This window comes from Leopardus geoffroyi, chromosome X, assembly GCF_018350155.1.
Source record: "Leopardus geoffroyi isolate Oge1 chromosome X, O.geoffroyi_Oge1_pat1.0, whole genome shotgun sequence".
NCBI lineage: Eukaryota > Metazoa > Chordata > Mammalia > Carnivora > Felidae > Leopardus > Leopardus geoffroyi.
Window position 1 is genome coordinate 17,756,273 of NC_059343.1, and position 16,438 is coordinate 17,772,710.

A 16,438-nucleotide genomic window follows, 5' to 3' on the forward strand; every position below is an offset into this window, starting at 1 on the left:
TAAATGTTAACTTAGAAAGTGAGTATGGTATACACTTGCCACCAGTGTAAGGTTGAATATTACCATATGGTCATAGGCAACAACTACTAGCCAATTTCTTAATTAATTTCTATTTGCACTTCTGTTGAGGTTAGTTATTTATTTTAGATGAAGTAATGAACTTTCATTTAAGGAACTAGAGTTCACAGGTAAATACATACCTTTTAAATTATATTCATTTTGTTTCACATTAGTGATCCAGGCTCAGCCATTTTTGGAACAGATATCAACATTTTATTTTTTTTATTTTCTCAATGTTTATTTATTTTTGAGACAGAGAAAGACAGAGTGTGAGCAGGAGAGGGCCAGAGAGAAAGGGAGACACAGAATCTGAAGCAGGCGTCAGGCTCTGTGCTGACAGCTCAGAGCCTGACGCAGGGCTCAAACTTACAAACCGCGAGATCATGACCTGAACTGAAGTTGGACACATAACTGACTGAGCCACCCAGGCGCCCCTCAACATTTTAGGCAGAAGACATTACTGAAATGACTTCTTAATTCAAATCTACTCAGTGTTTTTTTAATGTTTGTTTATTTTGAGAGTGAGAGAGCACATGGAAGAAAGGGAGAGAGAGAACCCCAAGCAGGCTCCCGCTGTCAGTGCAGAGCCTGACATGGGGCTCAATCTCACAAATTGTGACATCATGACCTGAGCCTAAATCAAGAGTCAGGCGCCTAACCAACTGAGCTACCCAGGCACCCCCAAACCTACCCAGTTTTTAATAGTACTATCCCATGAACTTTTCTTCTTCTTGTTTTTATTTCTTACTTATTTTCAATGGAAATACATGTACATTCAGTTATCTAAATATACAATTAACCTAAAGGTATGAGAAATTAACATATAGTAACTGTCTACATAAGTGCTAGAATAAGTGCTTTTCTGAAAAGATATTGTTGGTTCTTTTTTTTAATGTTTATTTATTTTTGAGAGAGGGAGAGACAGAGTGCAAGCTGGAGAGGGGCAGAGAGAGAGAGGGAGACACAGAATCCGAAGCAGGCTCCAGGTTCTGATCTGTCCACCCAGAGCCCCACGCAGGGCTTGAATTCACGAACCATGAGATCATGACCTGAGCCGAAGTCGGACACTCAACCAACTGAGCCATCCAGGTGCCCCTATTGGTTCTTTTTAAGTCCATTATATTTTAGACTTCAAGTTCATTAAAATTCGTATTTTTTTTAATTTTTGAAATCAATATTTTGAAATGCAAAGCACTTGTATTAGTAAAACTTCATGTAATTATTTTCCCAAAGAGAAAAGTAACAGAATCTTTATTAGAGAGGAAAAAAGGCCATAAAATATTAAATATTTTAATATTTAATTTTGTTTTAAGTTTATTTATTTATTTTGAGAGAGAGAGCAGGGGAGGGGCAGAGAGAGAGAGAGGGAGAGAATCCCAAGCAGTCTCTGCACCATCAGCACGGGGCTGGACATGGGGCTCAAACCCACCAACCATGAGATCATGACCCGAGCCAAAACCAAAAGGTGGGCATTTAACTGACTGAGCCACCCAGGTGCCCCCATTTATAGTGTGAATATTTTCTTGTGATATTTTTTTCCCTTCAAGTTCTATAACTATCCATAATTTAAAGTTTTTGTTTGTTTTTACAGTTTATACAATTTCAAGATACCTAGATAACTTTACATTGTAATAGAGCGTTTCCATATTTAATGGTTTTTTTTTTTTGAGAGAGAGAGAAAGAGAGTGAGAGAGCATGTGCAAATGAGGGGAGGGGCCGAGAGAGAGGAGAGAGAGAATTCCAGGCAGGCTCTACACAGGGCTCAATCCCACCAACCATGAGACCGTGACCCAAACTGAAATCAAGAGTTTGACACTTAATTGATTGAGCTACCCAGATATCCCTAAAATGGACTTATTTACATGGAAAATGGAGGGCTGCTTGGGTGGCTCAGTCCCTTAAGCATCTGACTTCGGCTCAGGTCATGATCTCGTGGTTCCTGAGTTCAAGCCCCACATCGGGCTATCGGGCTCTGTGCTGACAGCTCAGATTCTATGTCTCCCTCTCTCTCTGTACCTCCCCACCTCACGCTCTCTCTCTCTCTCTCTCTCAAAAATAAACAAACATTAAAAACAATTTTTAATGGAAAATGTAATCTCACCCTCTTTATTTGGAGGAGGATGTGCCACACATTACCTCTTAATTATTGATATAGAAGTGATTGGATATAATTGTTAAAATTTCATCAATAAAAATGAAGGCAGGAAATACAGGGGTCCACAAAAGAGCTGGAGAAAAAAGTTTACATTAACAGTATTCTATTACTCATCTGTCTCTAGTTAGTTGTACTTGAAGTGGCTCTGTAGAAACCTATTTTTTATTGTGTAATTTGTTTCAAGTACAATACTCTAATAACCAGTATTTGAATTTCCCATTATAACTTTTATTTTGCCACAGAACAAATAGTAAGAATCGTTGGGGGAGTGAGCTGTGTTCTTTCTTCAGGATATTGAATTACCATGCTACATTTTATAAATTTTACAGCCAATTTACTTAACAAGTAGTTACTGGATTAAGTTGAGTACAGGCTTCTTCAGCCAAACTTTAGAAACCAGAACATTCAGTTAGGAATTTTTTACTAGTTTAAAGACATCATTATTGAATAGGGATTCATTGGGCCTGTAGCATTTTGATAGGATAAGTTTTTTGTGTGTGTAAATGAGGTTATAATATACTTGAATATTCCAATATTCTAGTCACTTCACTTGTTTTTATGATGCTGTCTTTTTCTTAGGGTATGTATATTAAATCAACATATGATGGGCTCCATGTAATTACTGGAACTACAGAAAATGTAAGTATTGTAACATTTCAGATTTTGGTGTGTGTATTTCTTTTTATTGTTAAACAACTTACTTACCACACATAATTGAGGTTGACTTCTGAGGACATGAACAGATTAGGAGAAAAAACTAAATAAGACACATTGAGTTAGTAAGTGCTGGTTTGGAAAGAATTTCAGTCATTTCATTTCGTTTAGAATAATTGGTTACTTAGAGTAAATCAGATGTTTTCTGTTTACAGCCACATATTTGCCTTTTTAAGTATTTTCTGGTTTATGACAAGTTATTGTGACATCTGAAAGAATCCACTTCCATCTGTCAAATAGGTTAGTTATGTTAAAAAAATTTATATAAGAAAGAAGCATCAGATAATTCAGGCTTTCTGAATACTGCATTATAATTCAGCTTAATTCATTGGAGAGACAGCATGGTATAGCTCACCAGTTTTCACAGTGAGGTCCCTCTCTGGATGAGCAGCATCACTCTCCCTTGGCAACTTGTTAGAGATACAAATTCTCACACCCCACCCTAGAACTACTGAATCACAAATTCTGCAGACCACCCTGTTTCTTATTAAAAGAGAGTATGTTTTAACAGGTGATTCTGAGACATGCTCAAATTTGAGAATCTCTGCAAGCCATGGGTCAGAGTCCCTAGACCTAAGTCCTACAATTAATTCTACATCTTAATGGCAGTGTAATTCTTGGCAAGTCACTTACCCTATCATTGCTTTAGTTTCTTCAGCTGTAAATTGGAAATATTATCTGCACTACATACCTCACTAAGTTGATACGAAAATCAAATAAGCTAATAAATGTGTAAGGCTATGCTGTAAAGAGCTACAGAAATGTGAAATGATCGTGTTGAGCCTGAACACTATCAGTATAATAGATTTGAATAGTGTAATAAATCATTATTCCCATATTTGTCCCAGATTTCCATCTTACTCTTAAGTAGGTGCTGCACTATGAATTGTTTTTCTTTTAGTAATTCTGACTAACTGCATATTAATGCTGTGTTTCTTCAAAGACTGAGGCGGAGTTAATCTCTAATTATTATAGATCTCAATATCTTACCAGCATTTTCTTTTTAAAAAAAAATCAACATTCTCTTCATCTAATTCACTTATTAATCATTTATTGTTTTTTTTTTTCTACTCCCTTCTCTTGGTTTCTTGAGAATAGTGAAACACATTATATAGATTGCAGTTGGATTCCTGTACTGGTTTCACATTTGGTATTAAGTATAAGTTATATGTGATCAGAAATATCAGTTATATGCTTATTGTCAACCATTTAAAAAATTTAAATGCAGTGACATACTGTAAACTATACTCCTGTCACTGATTGATCATTCTCATTTTTTTGTACATTCCTCTGACCCTTCATTTATTCATTTGTTCTTATAACAAACTTTTGCTTCATGTCTGCTGTGTTCCAGGCAAGGGGCTAAGTATTGAATTTTTAAACTAAACTAGCTTGCTGTTCCTAAAGAATGCAACTAGGGGTTTATGTGTGTAAACAGGTAGTGAAATTTGCATAGACAGACAAAGGAAAGAATCATAAATGCTGCCAAGTAAAACCAGAGAAGGAATCACAGAAATGTTGATGTGGAACTATATCTTGAAGAAATTGATAGGAATTCATCTCTATATTGTCTGAAGTCTGTAAAAAAGTTAAACACTATGTACAGCTCATATTAATTACTCAGTAATATTTGATAAATGGGTGAGTGATCACAGAAAGATTGATTTTGTGAGTAGTTCAGATATGAACCATATATTAATGGCTTATCACTTAATTCTTTATTCTTGAAAGTATTTCATACTTTTTGGTATCCTTAGTCATTTATCATTAGGAGATCTGTGTTGAGTCTTAGTAAAGAGCTGCTCACTAAAGTGGTTAAGTTACTTTGCTTTGCTCTGCCCTAGTTTCTTAATTTTCTCATAGGTAAAATGAGAAGCTTGGACAAAATGATCTCTAGAGTCCCATTTAACACTGAAAGTCTATAATTTATATTATTGCCTTTTTTACTTATCTGTGAAAGAGGTTGGTTCAGTTTCTTTCAATTTTATATACCAACTATCATTTTCTTTTTACACCATGACTAGAGCCATTGGCTTGATGTTTTTCTTCTATACTCTCCTTTAAAAAGATCAGTTATGAGTCAGATAGCACAGGAACTGAGTATAGTTACAACTCTGTTACAGTAATGATTTACAAACGTGTCAGAATTACTGCATCATACTTGTCTGATTTGGTAATAAGCCTACCTTCTAAAGGTGCTATGAAAAAATACATTTTTTTCTTGTTACAATACCATTCTTAGGGTTGAGTTAATATCCTAGATGAACTACCCTCTTAAGAGTTTACTTGTATTATAACTTGAGTAACTGGATTTGTCTGAGATATCATCTTACCTTGAATTCTGGCCTATGACAGATAATTCTTTTGCGAATTTCAAAATTTGTTGAATTGAGGTTAATATTATGTCAAGACTTCTTTGTTTTGAAATAATTGGAAATTGGAAATGAATAAAAAATAAACTGGATATCACTTTTCAAGTGAATTTTAACTTTCAATTATTTTAGTTATCTATAGAATACAAACAATATATTAAACACTTGTAGTCATTTGTATTAGCTTAATTTTTTAAAGAAGATAATTGAAGTCTTGGTCTAATTTAAAGATGTAGACTTACTGTAGTATTTTCAGGGAAAGGAAATGACTGATAAAATTTGTGTTTTTTATCATTTCCATTATGTTAAATTTAGTCACCTGCAGATCGGTGCAAGAAAATCCATGCTGGCGATGAAGTGATTCAAGTTAACCATCAGACTGTGGTATGTATAATTACCTTATGAGTCAATGGGAGGAACTAATATAAATATTTGCTAAAGCTTTAAAAGAATACCAATTGAAATAAAACACCTGTTGTGTACAAAATGACTGAACAGCCTTTCTTAAGATAGCTGAATAAATATTCATATTTGATAGAAGGTAAGGCATAGTGTTTTAAAAAACATGGTTTTAATATAAGGCTTGGAAATATTGGTGTTGACTGAGGTTACATATGCATTTCTACATGGGCAGGTATGGGATAACGTTATACACCCCATGAACTGAGCTAATAATTTTGGGATAGAAATTAATGTAAATGCATACAAATTCAACCTTTTCTTGATAAAACTTTTTAAGTTTTACTTTACAAACTATTGAATTACCTAGTAGGTATGTTTTTAACAGCATACATTCATTCAACTACTTTAACATTGATTTGTTAAAAAAAAAAACAAAAAAAAAACATTGATTTGTTCACTGAAGTGTCTGGTAAAATGGTTTATTTTAAATGTCAATTTTTTTTTTAATTTTAACATTAATAGCTAAATTGGCTTTTCATTTCCCAGAAGGAGACTACAGTTTTTGTTTTAAAACTGTTGCACTTAACTAAATAAGTTCCTAAAATTTTCTTGCTCTGTGAACCTCATGAATCCATTTCTAGGCTAAGATCTTGACAGCGGCACTTTTGTGTCAGTGTTAGACTTTCAAGGGCCATTTTTCTTAATGTTAGGTTTAGAAAATGAACATCGTGATTTTTCACTTTGGTTTGTTTTCTGTCTCAGTTGATTTACTTACTTCTTCTATATCTGCCAAAATAAAGTGTATTGTTTAAAACAAATGAAGTTAAAATAATAATTATTAATACAATAAGCTTCATTTGGAAAAAAAAATGTGTTTTTTGCGGTAAATATTTACTTATAGCTCACTAATCCTTTAGAATTAATAATTATTTCTTATTGTACCCTTTAACCAAATTTTTTTTGCCTATTCTAGTCATAGAAGAAACTTTTAAAAAGAAAGGCTATATTTTGGGGATAAGAAGACTGGCGTGAAAAACTCCAATCTTTCTAATTGATACTAATGTCGAGGCAGAAGCCATTTCATTTTTGGCTTTGAGTGAACTGAGAACTTTGTGATATTGTAGAGAGGCTCCTGAACACTGATAATCAAACTTATGCTGTTTCTTCAATGAATTCACTAAGTGAATAAAAGTTAATAAAAGTTTAAAAAATTAAACGTGTAGGTGTAAGGTTAATACTAATTAATGCAGAATTTTGGTAATCAGCAAACCTTTCCACACTATAACAATTTTGATAATGAGAAAGTTGTCATTACTAGAAACTATAAAAAGTGGTCGTCCTAACTAAAGTTTCTTGTCCCCTCGACTGAGGATTTGGGCAGTGGGATAAAGCAGGTACTCCAGTAGACAGGCAACTTCTTCCTCTTATAATGTTCATGCTGCCTCCATTCTTGCAATGTGACCTTAACAAACATGACATCTTTTCAATACTTGGACCAGTATCAAGTTGGTCAATCCTAAGAGAGTAGAAATTAGTCTCTGATGAAAAATAAAATTGTTCAAAAGATACTCTTTGTGGAGCAAAGATTCTGATGTTTACAAATGAATATGAAAGTCTTTAAAGGACTACAAGTGAACTAATAAAATCTATATGGATTGGCAATACGTAAATACTGTGAAAATGTATAAATACATCTTTGCATCACAGGAATATTCTAGAATATTGAAAATGACAGAGAATGATGGTTGGGGAAACTTACTTCTAGTTTTTGCTCTGAAATTGACTTATGGCTTTAAGCGAATCATAGTAACTAGTTAAGCATCACCTTACCATTTCATAATAATAATAACCATAGCCAACACTTACTGAGTTCTTACAGAGTATCAAGCATCATGCTAAGTACTTCAAGTATTTTATGTCACTTACTACTTAAAATAATTATATGAAGAAGGTATTTGTGGAAATTGAGACTCAGAATGTTTGACTCACCTGCAACTCAAAGCTCTCTGACTCCAGGGCCTTCAATTTTGTTACATTCCCTCCCCAAACTCAAATTATAAAAGTATTAAACAAAGGGGAAGAATTCTAAGGATCATGTAAGTAAAACTCAGGATTCAGTGAGAGATTAAGCAGGGGTGAAAGGTAAGAAATTTAACTTTATTGTTACTTCCTCACTCCTTTCTTTCAGATAGATATGTAAACACGTGTCACAATGCCAGGCACTCATTAAGAACTCAATAAAAATTAACTTTCCGACCTCCCTTCCTCCCTTTTACCTACAACAGCTATTGGACCAATTGGAGTCATATTTCTTGGCAAACTGCTACTAGAGCCTACAAATTGATTCTGGGGGGTAACAGAGACATTCCCTGACAGGAGAATACATTGAATTCCCTGAAAGTAGACTTCCTTAATAACGTGATCAATTACCAGATTTTCTTCTTTACGTTCCAATGAGAAGCATATTTATGTAAGAATGGTGCATTGTATTAAAGGCAGCCTAGTCTGCCCTCTCTTGCTGTTGCCTCCTTTGTGGTCTATACAATGCTTTTAACTTCTTACTAGATAATATACAGAGGTGATAAAATGGAAGTTATCTTGTTTTTGTTACTATAAAAGGTTTGGTAGGTAGATAAATTAGTTGAAATAGATATAAATTATTTGTAGTCTACAAAGTCCCCTTCTATCCCTACATTAATTAACAGAGATATTCGGGGTTGGTTATGATTTAATAATTATGTTAAGGTATGACCTAAAGCATTGGAAATACTTATTTAATATTATTTTTTAATCCAGTGATTAGTTGACCAGTATAGTGAGATATTGCCAATATTGTTCCAAACCAATTTAGACCTAATAATGAAGAGTAATGTTCAATCTTATATTTTGAATGTTATTACCTCAGTTAGTATTTTTCTGTAATTCTAAAATTTTCTACTGCTAAAGTTAGTAATGTACAATATAAAATCGGACAACTTTTCTTATTTTAAAACCCATAGAAAAGCAATTTGAAATTTTTCCCTAAGGATCTGAGAAAGTTGAATAACTCACAGATGAATTCTAATACTATTTTTTGAAATTGCTAGTATGGTATATCTTCAAGATGTCCAATTAGGTGTATGTGTTTTCTAGTTTGCTCTTTTTTTAAAAAGTATATTTTCTTATTTGAAATGAAACTGGAAGTTTTATGTCCTTTTTCATATTGCTATATTCTTTATTATAAATGGCTTTTAAGCTTTTCAAATCAACACCCTTCTGTGGCTGAGAAACTGTGGCTGCCAGGTAGAAAGAAGAAAAAATCATGAACATCCAAGCAAAGCAGACTGAGTCCTATTGCATGTCTTGCCCGCCAGTGAAGATCCAACTCCTCACAGCTGCTGGAATCTCCCAAGATTTTTTCCACTTCATCTGCCACTACATCCCTCTCTCTGGGAGATACCTCGGCATAGTTTGAACCAGCAACTCTGCCCTCATGATGCACTTTTAACACGTTTTTTAAGCTGATGAGACTATAGTTATTAAATCTATTTGGGCATACTCCTAATGAATCTGTTAAATTTTATGTTAATACTGTTTTTGGTGTGTAAGTGTTTTAAAGATTCTATCCATACTAAAAACAAGTATTTTCTTCTTACAAATATCAGTTAAAAGGAGTGGGGTATGTGGTGGTTGAATCCAACATTTGGAAAATTTCCTTTCATTTTGTGTAAATATTCAAACATATTCACTATTATTTTGAAAGGTCTTCTGGAACCTGACTACCTTCTGGCAAGAAATGGTTTAATATATGTGGCTTTTATAATATATGTGGCCTTTATAAGGCTACTGGAATGGAAAATAACTAGGTTGGGATAGTAAAAAAGATAGACATTAGTAAATAGCTGGGATGTTGGACACTGATTAGTGAGAAATGGAAGATGAATTCTATGAGCTAGTGGTCTTTGTTACCCCCTAAATGGTAAATAATTGCTCAACAAGATTTGCAGATGGTGGCAGTGGGGGCTGGGGGAAGGAGAACATATTAAAGAACTATTGAATCATCTGGAAAGGTCATTCTAACTTCATTTATATAATTCTCAAAGGTGTCTCCCTTATTCTATCTTATTCTCACCTCTAGTCTCTCCTTTTTGACTCTGTCCTCACCCTTTTGTTCCTTCAACCCCATAACAACAGGAGAGTATTGTTTAAAAGGGAAGCCAGCATATTCAGAACGGATGCAGAATGTGGTGACCCATTAAAGCCAAGCTTTCCCTTCTCCTCCCTCTCACCCTACCACCCAGCCCCTGGACTTCCACAAGGAGTGGCTTAGTCAGTGAAATCAATACCATGGTATTGACTAACACCAGATGTGCTTTCTTTCTCTCTCTCTCTCTCTCTCTCTGTGTCTCTCTCTCTATCTTTTAATTTACCAAATTATTGTCTTTATTTTTTAAGGTTTTTTTTTTCTAATTCCATTTTCTTCTCCTTTCCTTTGCCATCCTCATCACTTCTCACTTGACTGTTTCTCCTCCATTCTTCACATTGTTCATTTTTTTTATTCTTGCCTATTTTCTTCTGTTCTTCCTTCTAAGATGAGAAAGTATTTACCTTATAATTCCTTATGCCCAATATATTGAAAACTGAGACCTCAAATGGTAGTATTTCTGGTGCACCTCATGTCTTATCCCTGTAAACACAAGATGTTGCTGGAATACAGAGATTGAATGTATTAGCATGGTGTTTCACACATTGCTAAATGAATGATTATGATAATACCATAAAATAACTCTGTTAGGATTTTAAGGAATTGGTATTCTAAAACAGGACGTGAATGTTCTCTTTTCTAAGGGAAAAAAATCATGAAGAGTCATTTACCAAAAATTAAAGGAAACAGTGCATCATGGATTTTAGTTACTCATAGTAATATTGAATTTCAGATCACCTTATATAATAGGTAGTTTATGAGGTTATAATAGATTTTTTCTTCTTTTTGGCATTAAACGTTGTAGATTTGATGAGAATGTGTGGAAACTGGTTTCAAAGTTCCACATATTGATTTAAGCTATATATTTTATTTTGCCTAGAGAAATTAATTCATTACTTTATTATCCAACATAATACTTTATGTGTTTTCTATTACCAACTGAAATTTATTATATTAAGTTTTATATAAAGGAGATAATTTGTATGATGCCTTAGTAATGATAACTTCCTGTTAACCAATTTATTTTTTCTGCAGATTTCTACATCCTGACATTTTTTTCTTAGCTTCACCAGGAAAACATAATTGCTTTTGAAAATGGTTACTCCAGTTTGTTTTTATTAGTAGTATACATCTTTGGTTTCAACATACAGTTAATATGATCTCATTATTTTTACATGCAATTTTAAGAGATTTTCTTATAAGTGATTATTTTGTGTTTCAAATGTATCTATTGGCTGATGTTCTTACTTACTAAGCTTACTAAGTGTGCAACTCACTTGCAAATTAGTATCAATACCTGCAGCCCTTTTCCTACCCCTAGCAAAAAGGCAAAAGTCAGCCAGTCACAATTGCCTCATTCACTGTCTGTCTATAATAGAGGTGGGCAATTAGTAGATAACATTTAAGTGCCTGATAAAGGAAAAAATTATCGCATGAAAGGGAAACACATTAGAGTATCACAAAATAGGGAATTCAAGAGATAATGATAATAATCTTAAATTCTTTTTTAGGTTACTTAGCCTTAGGATTCAAATGTAGACTTCATCCACTAAATTAATATTCTGGTCAGCCTGGTGGCTGAAATTTTAGGTAATGTAATAACTGATTACTTTTACATTTCACTCATCTTACTATCCTAATACTGGGCAATAAAGAGTTTTTTTAATTGGAACAAATGGCTTAGAGAGTTCACTCTGGCCCCATTTGGAGCTGACATTGAGTTACCTTTTTTGTCTGAGTTATTAGGTTTCTGACAAAATTATTTCTAAAGATAACTACAGCAGTGAAAGTATTTATAGCCATTATGGAAGTTTTTAAACTATATTTTTTATTAATAAAGATTTAAAATGCTGGTTATTTAGTTATATCTGCATATATACACATGCTTTGGGGTTTTTTTGCTACATATAGATAACTATTGCACTGTTTGCTTATATTTTCAAGTAAATGTGTCTTTGTTAAATGTCTAACAGTAAATGATATTATAAACATTATTCATAGCAAAAGTTGTACATTTATAAGCCTGTTATTTTTTGAATAGTAGGGGTTTGGTTACTTTTAATTATATTTTCCATTTGGATTCCTAAATGAAATTTAAGCATGATTTTTCATAAATACACGTGTTTTCTTCATTCCTTCTCAAAATTCTTATAAATAGGAGCTGTAGATTTTTAGATAACAATGCTCTGTTTCATTCCTTAGTTTCCTTGACTAAGACTCTTTGTTTTAAAATGCCTATTTCCAACATCTTTACAAGAAGAACAGAAATGGAATATAGGAAGGAATGGCTGATATAATAATTTCTTAATATGTAAACACAAAATTGTTTAAAATTTAACTCATGTAAATATCTTTTAAAATTTTAGTTAAGAACCTATATTATTCTGGTTCTTTTAAAATATGTTATTGATTTTGGGGAGAATGAGGTTCTGTGGTATTATTCACCCCCAAAGTGTGATTTGTCTTCTTCCTCCATCTTTCCCTAGCAGTGGCTTTCAGATTCACTCAATTTTATGTTAGAATGAAATAAAAATAACATTGGCTTTTATTGAATTTTCTATAGCATATATGAATGTAAACCATTAATCCCCCAAAATAAACCTTTGGCCTTCAGAAACCACAATATTACCAAACACCATATGGAAATGGAAAAGGGGAAAGAGAGCTTTATGCTCAAGATGCTAAACTGTACCCACAGTTTTTAAATAAGCCTGCCACAGAAGCAAAGACACCAGTGACAGAAAGGTTGCAGTTAGTATATGTAATAGAAACAGGAAATTATGCAAGTAACAGCATATGTAAATCAGTCACTCTTGGTGAAAACTATGTGGGTGATTCGTAAAACTTACAGGAAAAAAATGACTTTTCTTCCTCCCGCGAGCTTCCCCATGAGCCAACCAAGAAATTCTGATGTAGCCCTCAGAACTTGTTGGTTATGGAGAAAAAGGTTCCAGGAAGGTGGTGTGCAGTAGGTAAAACTACTAGTTTATTGTAGTCCTTAAGTTGGCTTTGTGTCTTGGACTACTTGTTCATTTTGTAGCAGTGAGAAATTGTGTTCTCTGTGCTTTCTCCTTAAATATACTACACACATTGTGTATATGACTATCTGTGAGATTCACATGAAAATATTAGGTACTAAAACATACATGTAAATCAAATTGTGAGCAACTCAATATGGTCCAAGTTTCACACTAAAATTAAGCCACATAAAAAACAAATGCCTTGACATCATCTTATTTCACTGGATAAGTGACCTGTAAAGTTAGGGAGGACATGAGATGAATCACGGTTCAATGAATAAAGATGTAAAATTGTGGAATTTTTTCCCCTAATAAAAGTCAAACTTTTAATTTCCATATTCCTTCTTTTCAAATGCTTGTTCCCTTTATCTTCTCTCTATATTACCTTTCCTAAACTAATGTTTGTAAAAATAACAATACTAAGGTTTTGTTTAAAGTTACTTCATGGGGCGCCTAGGTGGCTCAGTCGGTTAAGCATCCGACTTCGGCTCAGGTCATGATCTCGCACTTTGTGAGTTCGAGCCCCGCGTTGGGCTCTGTGCTGACAGCTCAGAGCCTGGAGCCTGCTTCAGATTTTGTGTCTCCCTCTCTCTCTGCCCCTCCCCTGCTCATGCTCTCCCTCTCTCTCTCCCAAAAATAAACATTAAAAACATTTTTTAAGTTACTTCAGTAACTTTTAGTAATGCAAAGGAATAGAACATTATAATAAATATCTCAGCAACAAAATATTTGGTAAAAATAGAGTGTCATCAGTCACAGCATGGTGGATTGTGTATTGAATTAAGTCTATTCAGTGCTTTTAAAAAGAGCAGGACATTTGGGTATAGCATGGCTGATGTCATCAGATATTCATATAGGCACACCTCAAATCTCTTCGAAATATCCCTTGTGAAGAGGTATAATTTATACATTACAACTTGTGAGTAAGAGTGTGTGTATACACAAGAGCATGTGTAAATGTTAATGAATCTATTACTTTGTCTTGTGAAGGATAATAACTTTAAAAATAGTTTAAGAAATGTCCTATCTCCCTGTCTAGGTATAGAGATGCTTTCTTGTAACTTCAAATACAGCTGTGACAAAGGTAAAGAAGTTCTGGGTTGATAGGCCTAAATTATTCCTTTATGCTTATTTTAACTTTGGCTTCTTGGTATAGAGATTATTTTCATGTGTTGGTCAAATAATTCACCAGGTGTTTGGGAATCAGATAGGCTAGGTCATGTACTAAAGGGATCAGAGACTACTTCTTCCCTCTATGTACCAAGAGGAAAGGAAGCCACTCATCTCTTCAGCACCAACCCCAAAACCTCTTATGCACCTAATCTGGGCAACCCATTGTCCAAGGACCTGCCACTTATGGTGCCCTTCACCCAAGGAACCCCTGGTGTCTGCTAAAGCCTGATCAAAGCAATTACAAGCCCCATCTACAAGAAAGCAGAACCTCTGGCTTTTAACACTTGGGATACCTTAAAGACTCTCTTGGGAAATTTTAATCCTGTTTGTGTTGCATGTAAAATACATTTCAGTGTGCAAGTTGGAGATTACATCTAAACTAGTAAGTGGTAGGACTTGCCATTGCTTAGAGACACTGGCTTGTGCTACCTTGGACAGTCAGGAAAATAATATTAGTAGTTCAACATGTGAAAAATATACTATCTATAACTTATAATAATACATAATTTGTATAACATGCATATGGTGGTTTTTAAAAGATTCATTCCAGACCATGAAGTTAATATGAATGAAATATTCTAATGTTGAGAAAGAGAAACTTGGACTACTTACAACCACTATAAACATTTTACTGATTAAAAAAAAACCTTCTTAAAAGTGTTTCTATAATGTGTATGATAAAGCAGAGTCTTTCTATGACAAATACATACTTTATTCACTGTTACATTTCTTGTCATAATCACATCACTATGACTTTAGGTCTGGAGTATCCAAGATGCAAATGCTATTTTTTTTCAAATGTTCATTTATAAGAAAGTTTATTTGGTAATTTGGTGTAAAGAAAGTCTCTTATAACTTAAGTATCATCAAGTATATTCATTTACAGAAAAATTCAATACATCTTGGTTTTACACACAAAACTAAACTCCCATTGGAGTTTCAAGGCACCTCATTGTCTCTGAAACACATTCTCCTGTTACTATATCATGTCACTAGTCGAGTTTTTAACATATATTAAGTGTCTGCCATTTGTAAAGCACCTTATTGATTGCATGTATATCCAGACAAATAAGACTCTAGTTTTATTTAGAAATGTTTAGAATCCAGGTGATTTTAACACATGATGAAGTCTGAGAACCACATGAAAGGGAAATAATAGACAACTATGGCCATATTGACAAAGGAACTATTTGAGGAGTTGATTCTTTGGTTGGGTCTTCAGAGAAGGGAAGAATACTTTTTCACTGTAGCAGTATTTTGGACCTGCAAAAGTATAGAGACAGAAAGACCAGTTAGGACCCTATTTTAAGTCTAGCAAGCAAAGCAAACCAGAACTAAGGCAGTAAGAAAAGACATTAGTTGCTATGATCTATACATTAGGACACATGGATTAAAAAAGGGGGAAGTGGTCATAAGTAACGCCATACTCCAAATTTGAGAGGATGAGGAGGAACTTTTTATTGATGTTGAATGAGGGCAGGGAGATACTGAGTTTGATTTTCAAAATGTTGCATTCTTGAACTACCAGCGGGATATTTAGGGAGTGGGGCGTGCTTGCTCTCATAATGCTTTGTGCTTTCGAATCAAACTGACTTGAATATGAATTCGGGCTTTGCCACTTAACCATATTTGTAATAGTAGCTGAGAAAACTTAATCTCTTTTTGCTTCAGATTTTTCACATGTGAAATAGGTTTAATAGTTCACCTCATAGAGCTGTTAAGAATTAAAATATAAATAAAAGCAATGTAATATAGATATGAAGAATATAGCATAGTGAATTATTGTTGCTTGATTAGTAAGTAGCTATTAGTATGGATGAACTGAACTCTTGCAAGTATGTCACTAGAGTTCTTCGAGGAAGCAGAGATGATTAGATTTGAGAGTCATATACACAAAGTTGTTAAAGGAATCTCTGGGAAGAGAAGAGATCGTTGTAAGAAGACAGCATGCAGTATTAGGGGTCTAACAGCCTAGGGTAAATACCTACATTTATTGGTTGTGAGGAGGAAGAAAAGATGGAGAATGAGCAATCTGAGAATATACCAGTACCTAATCTGTTGTTTCATTTATTTCCATTTTCCTACCCATTCTGTGCATTAGAGTTGGAATGTATCATGGCTTTGGAAATCTGTTGTAATCATTTAGCCTCTGCAAGAATATTGAAACGTTTCTGGTGGTGTTGAGCTCACTATTTCACGAGTTAGCTGATTCTGTTTTGGATGTCTTTGATTATTAGAATGTTTTTCTTCATATGTATCTTTAACCCATTATCTCTTAAAATTTTGTACCTTATTTAATTCCTTTCCATATTAGTGGATTAGTCTCTTGTGTTAGCCACCACTAGGATCCCTTCTTCCT

The 16,438-nt window shown here is 33.8% G+C and overlaps 1 protein-coding gene across 6 annotated transcripts in view; it reads left to right on the top strand.

Moving 5' to 3' along the window:
* Positions 1–16,438, top strand: part of CNKSR2 (connector enhancer of kinase suppressor of Ras 2) — a 298,383-nt gene that overhangs the window by 154,556 nt on the left and 127,389 nt on the right. For all 6 annotated transcript variants that reach the window (XM_045472191.1, XM_045472189.1, XM_045472190.1 and 3 more), the window contains 2 exons: positions 2,795–2,854; positions 5,617–5,685. In XM_045472191.1, the coding sequence (XP_045328147.1) occupies positions 2,795–2,854; positions 5,617–5,685 (129 nt within the window). The remainder of the gene's footprint in view (positions 1–2,794; positions 2,855–5,616; positions 5,686–16,438) is intronic.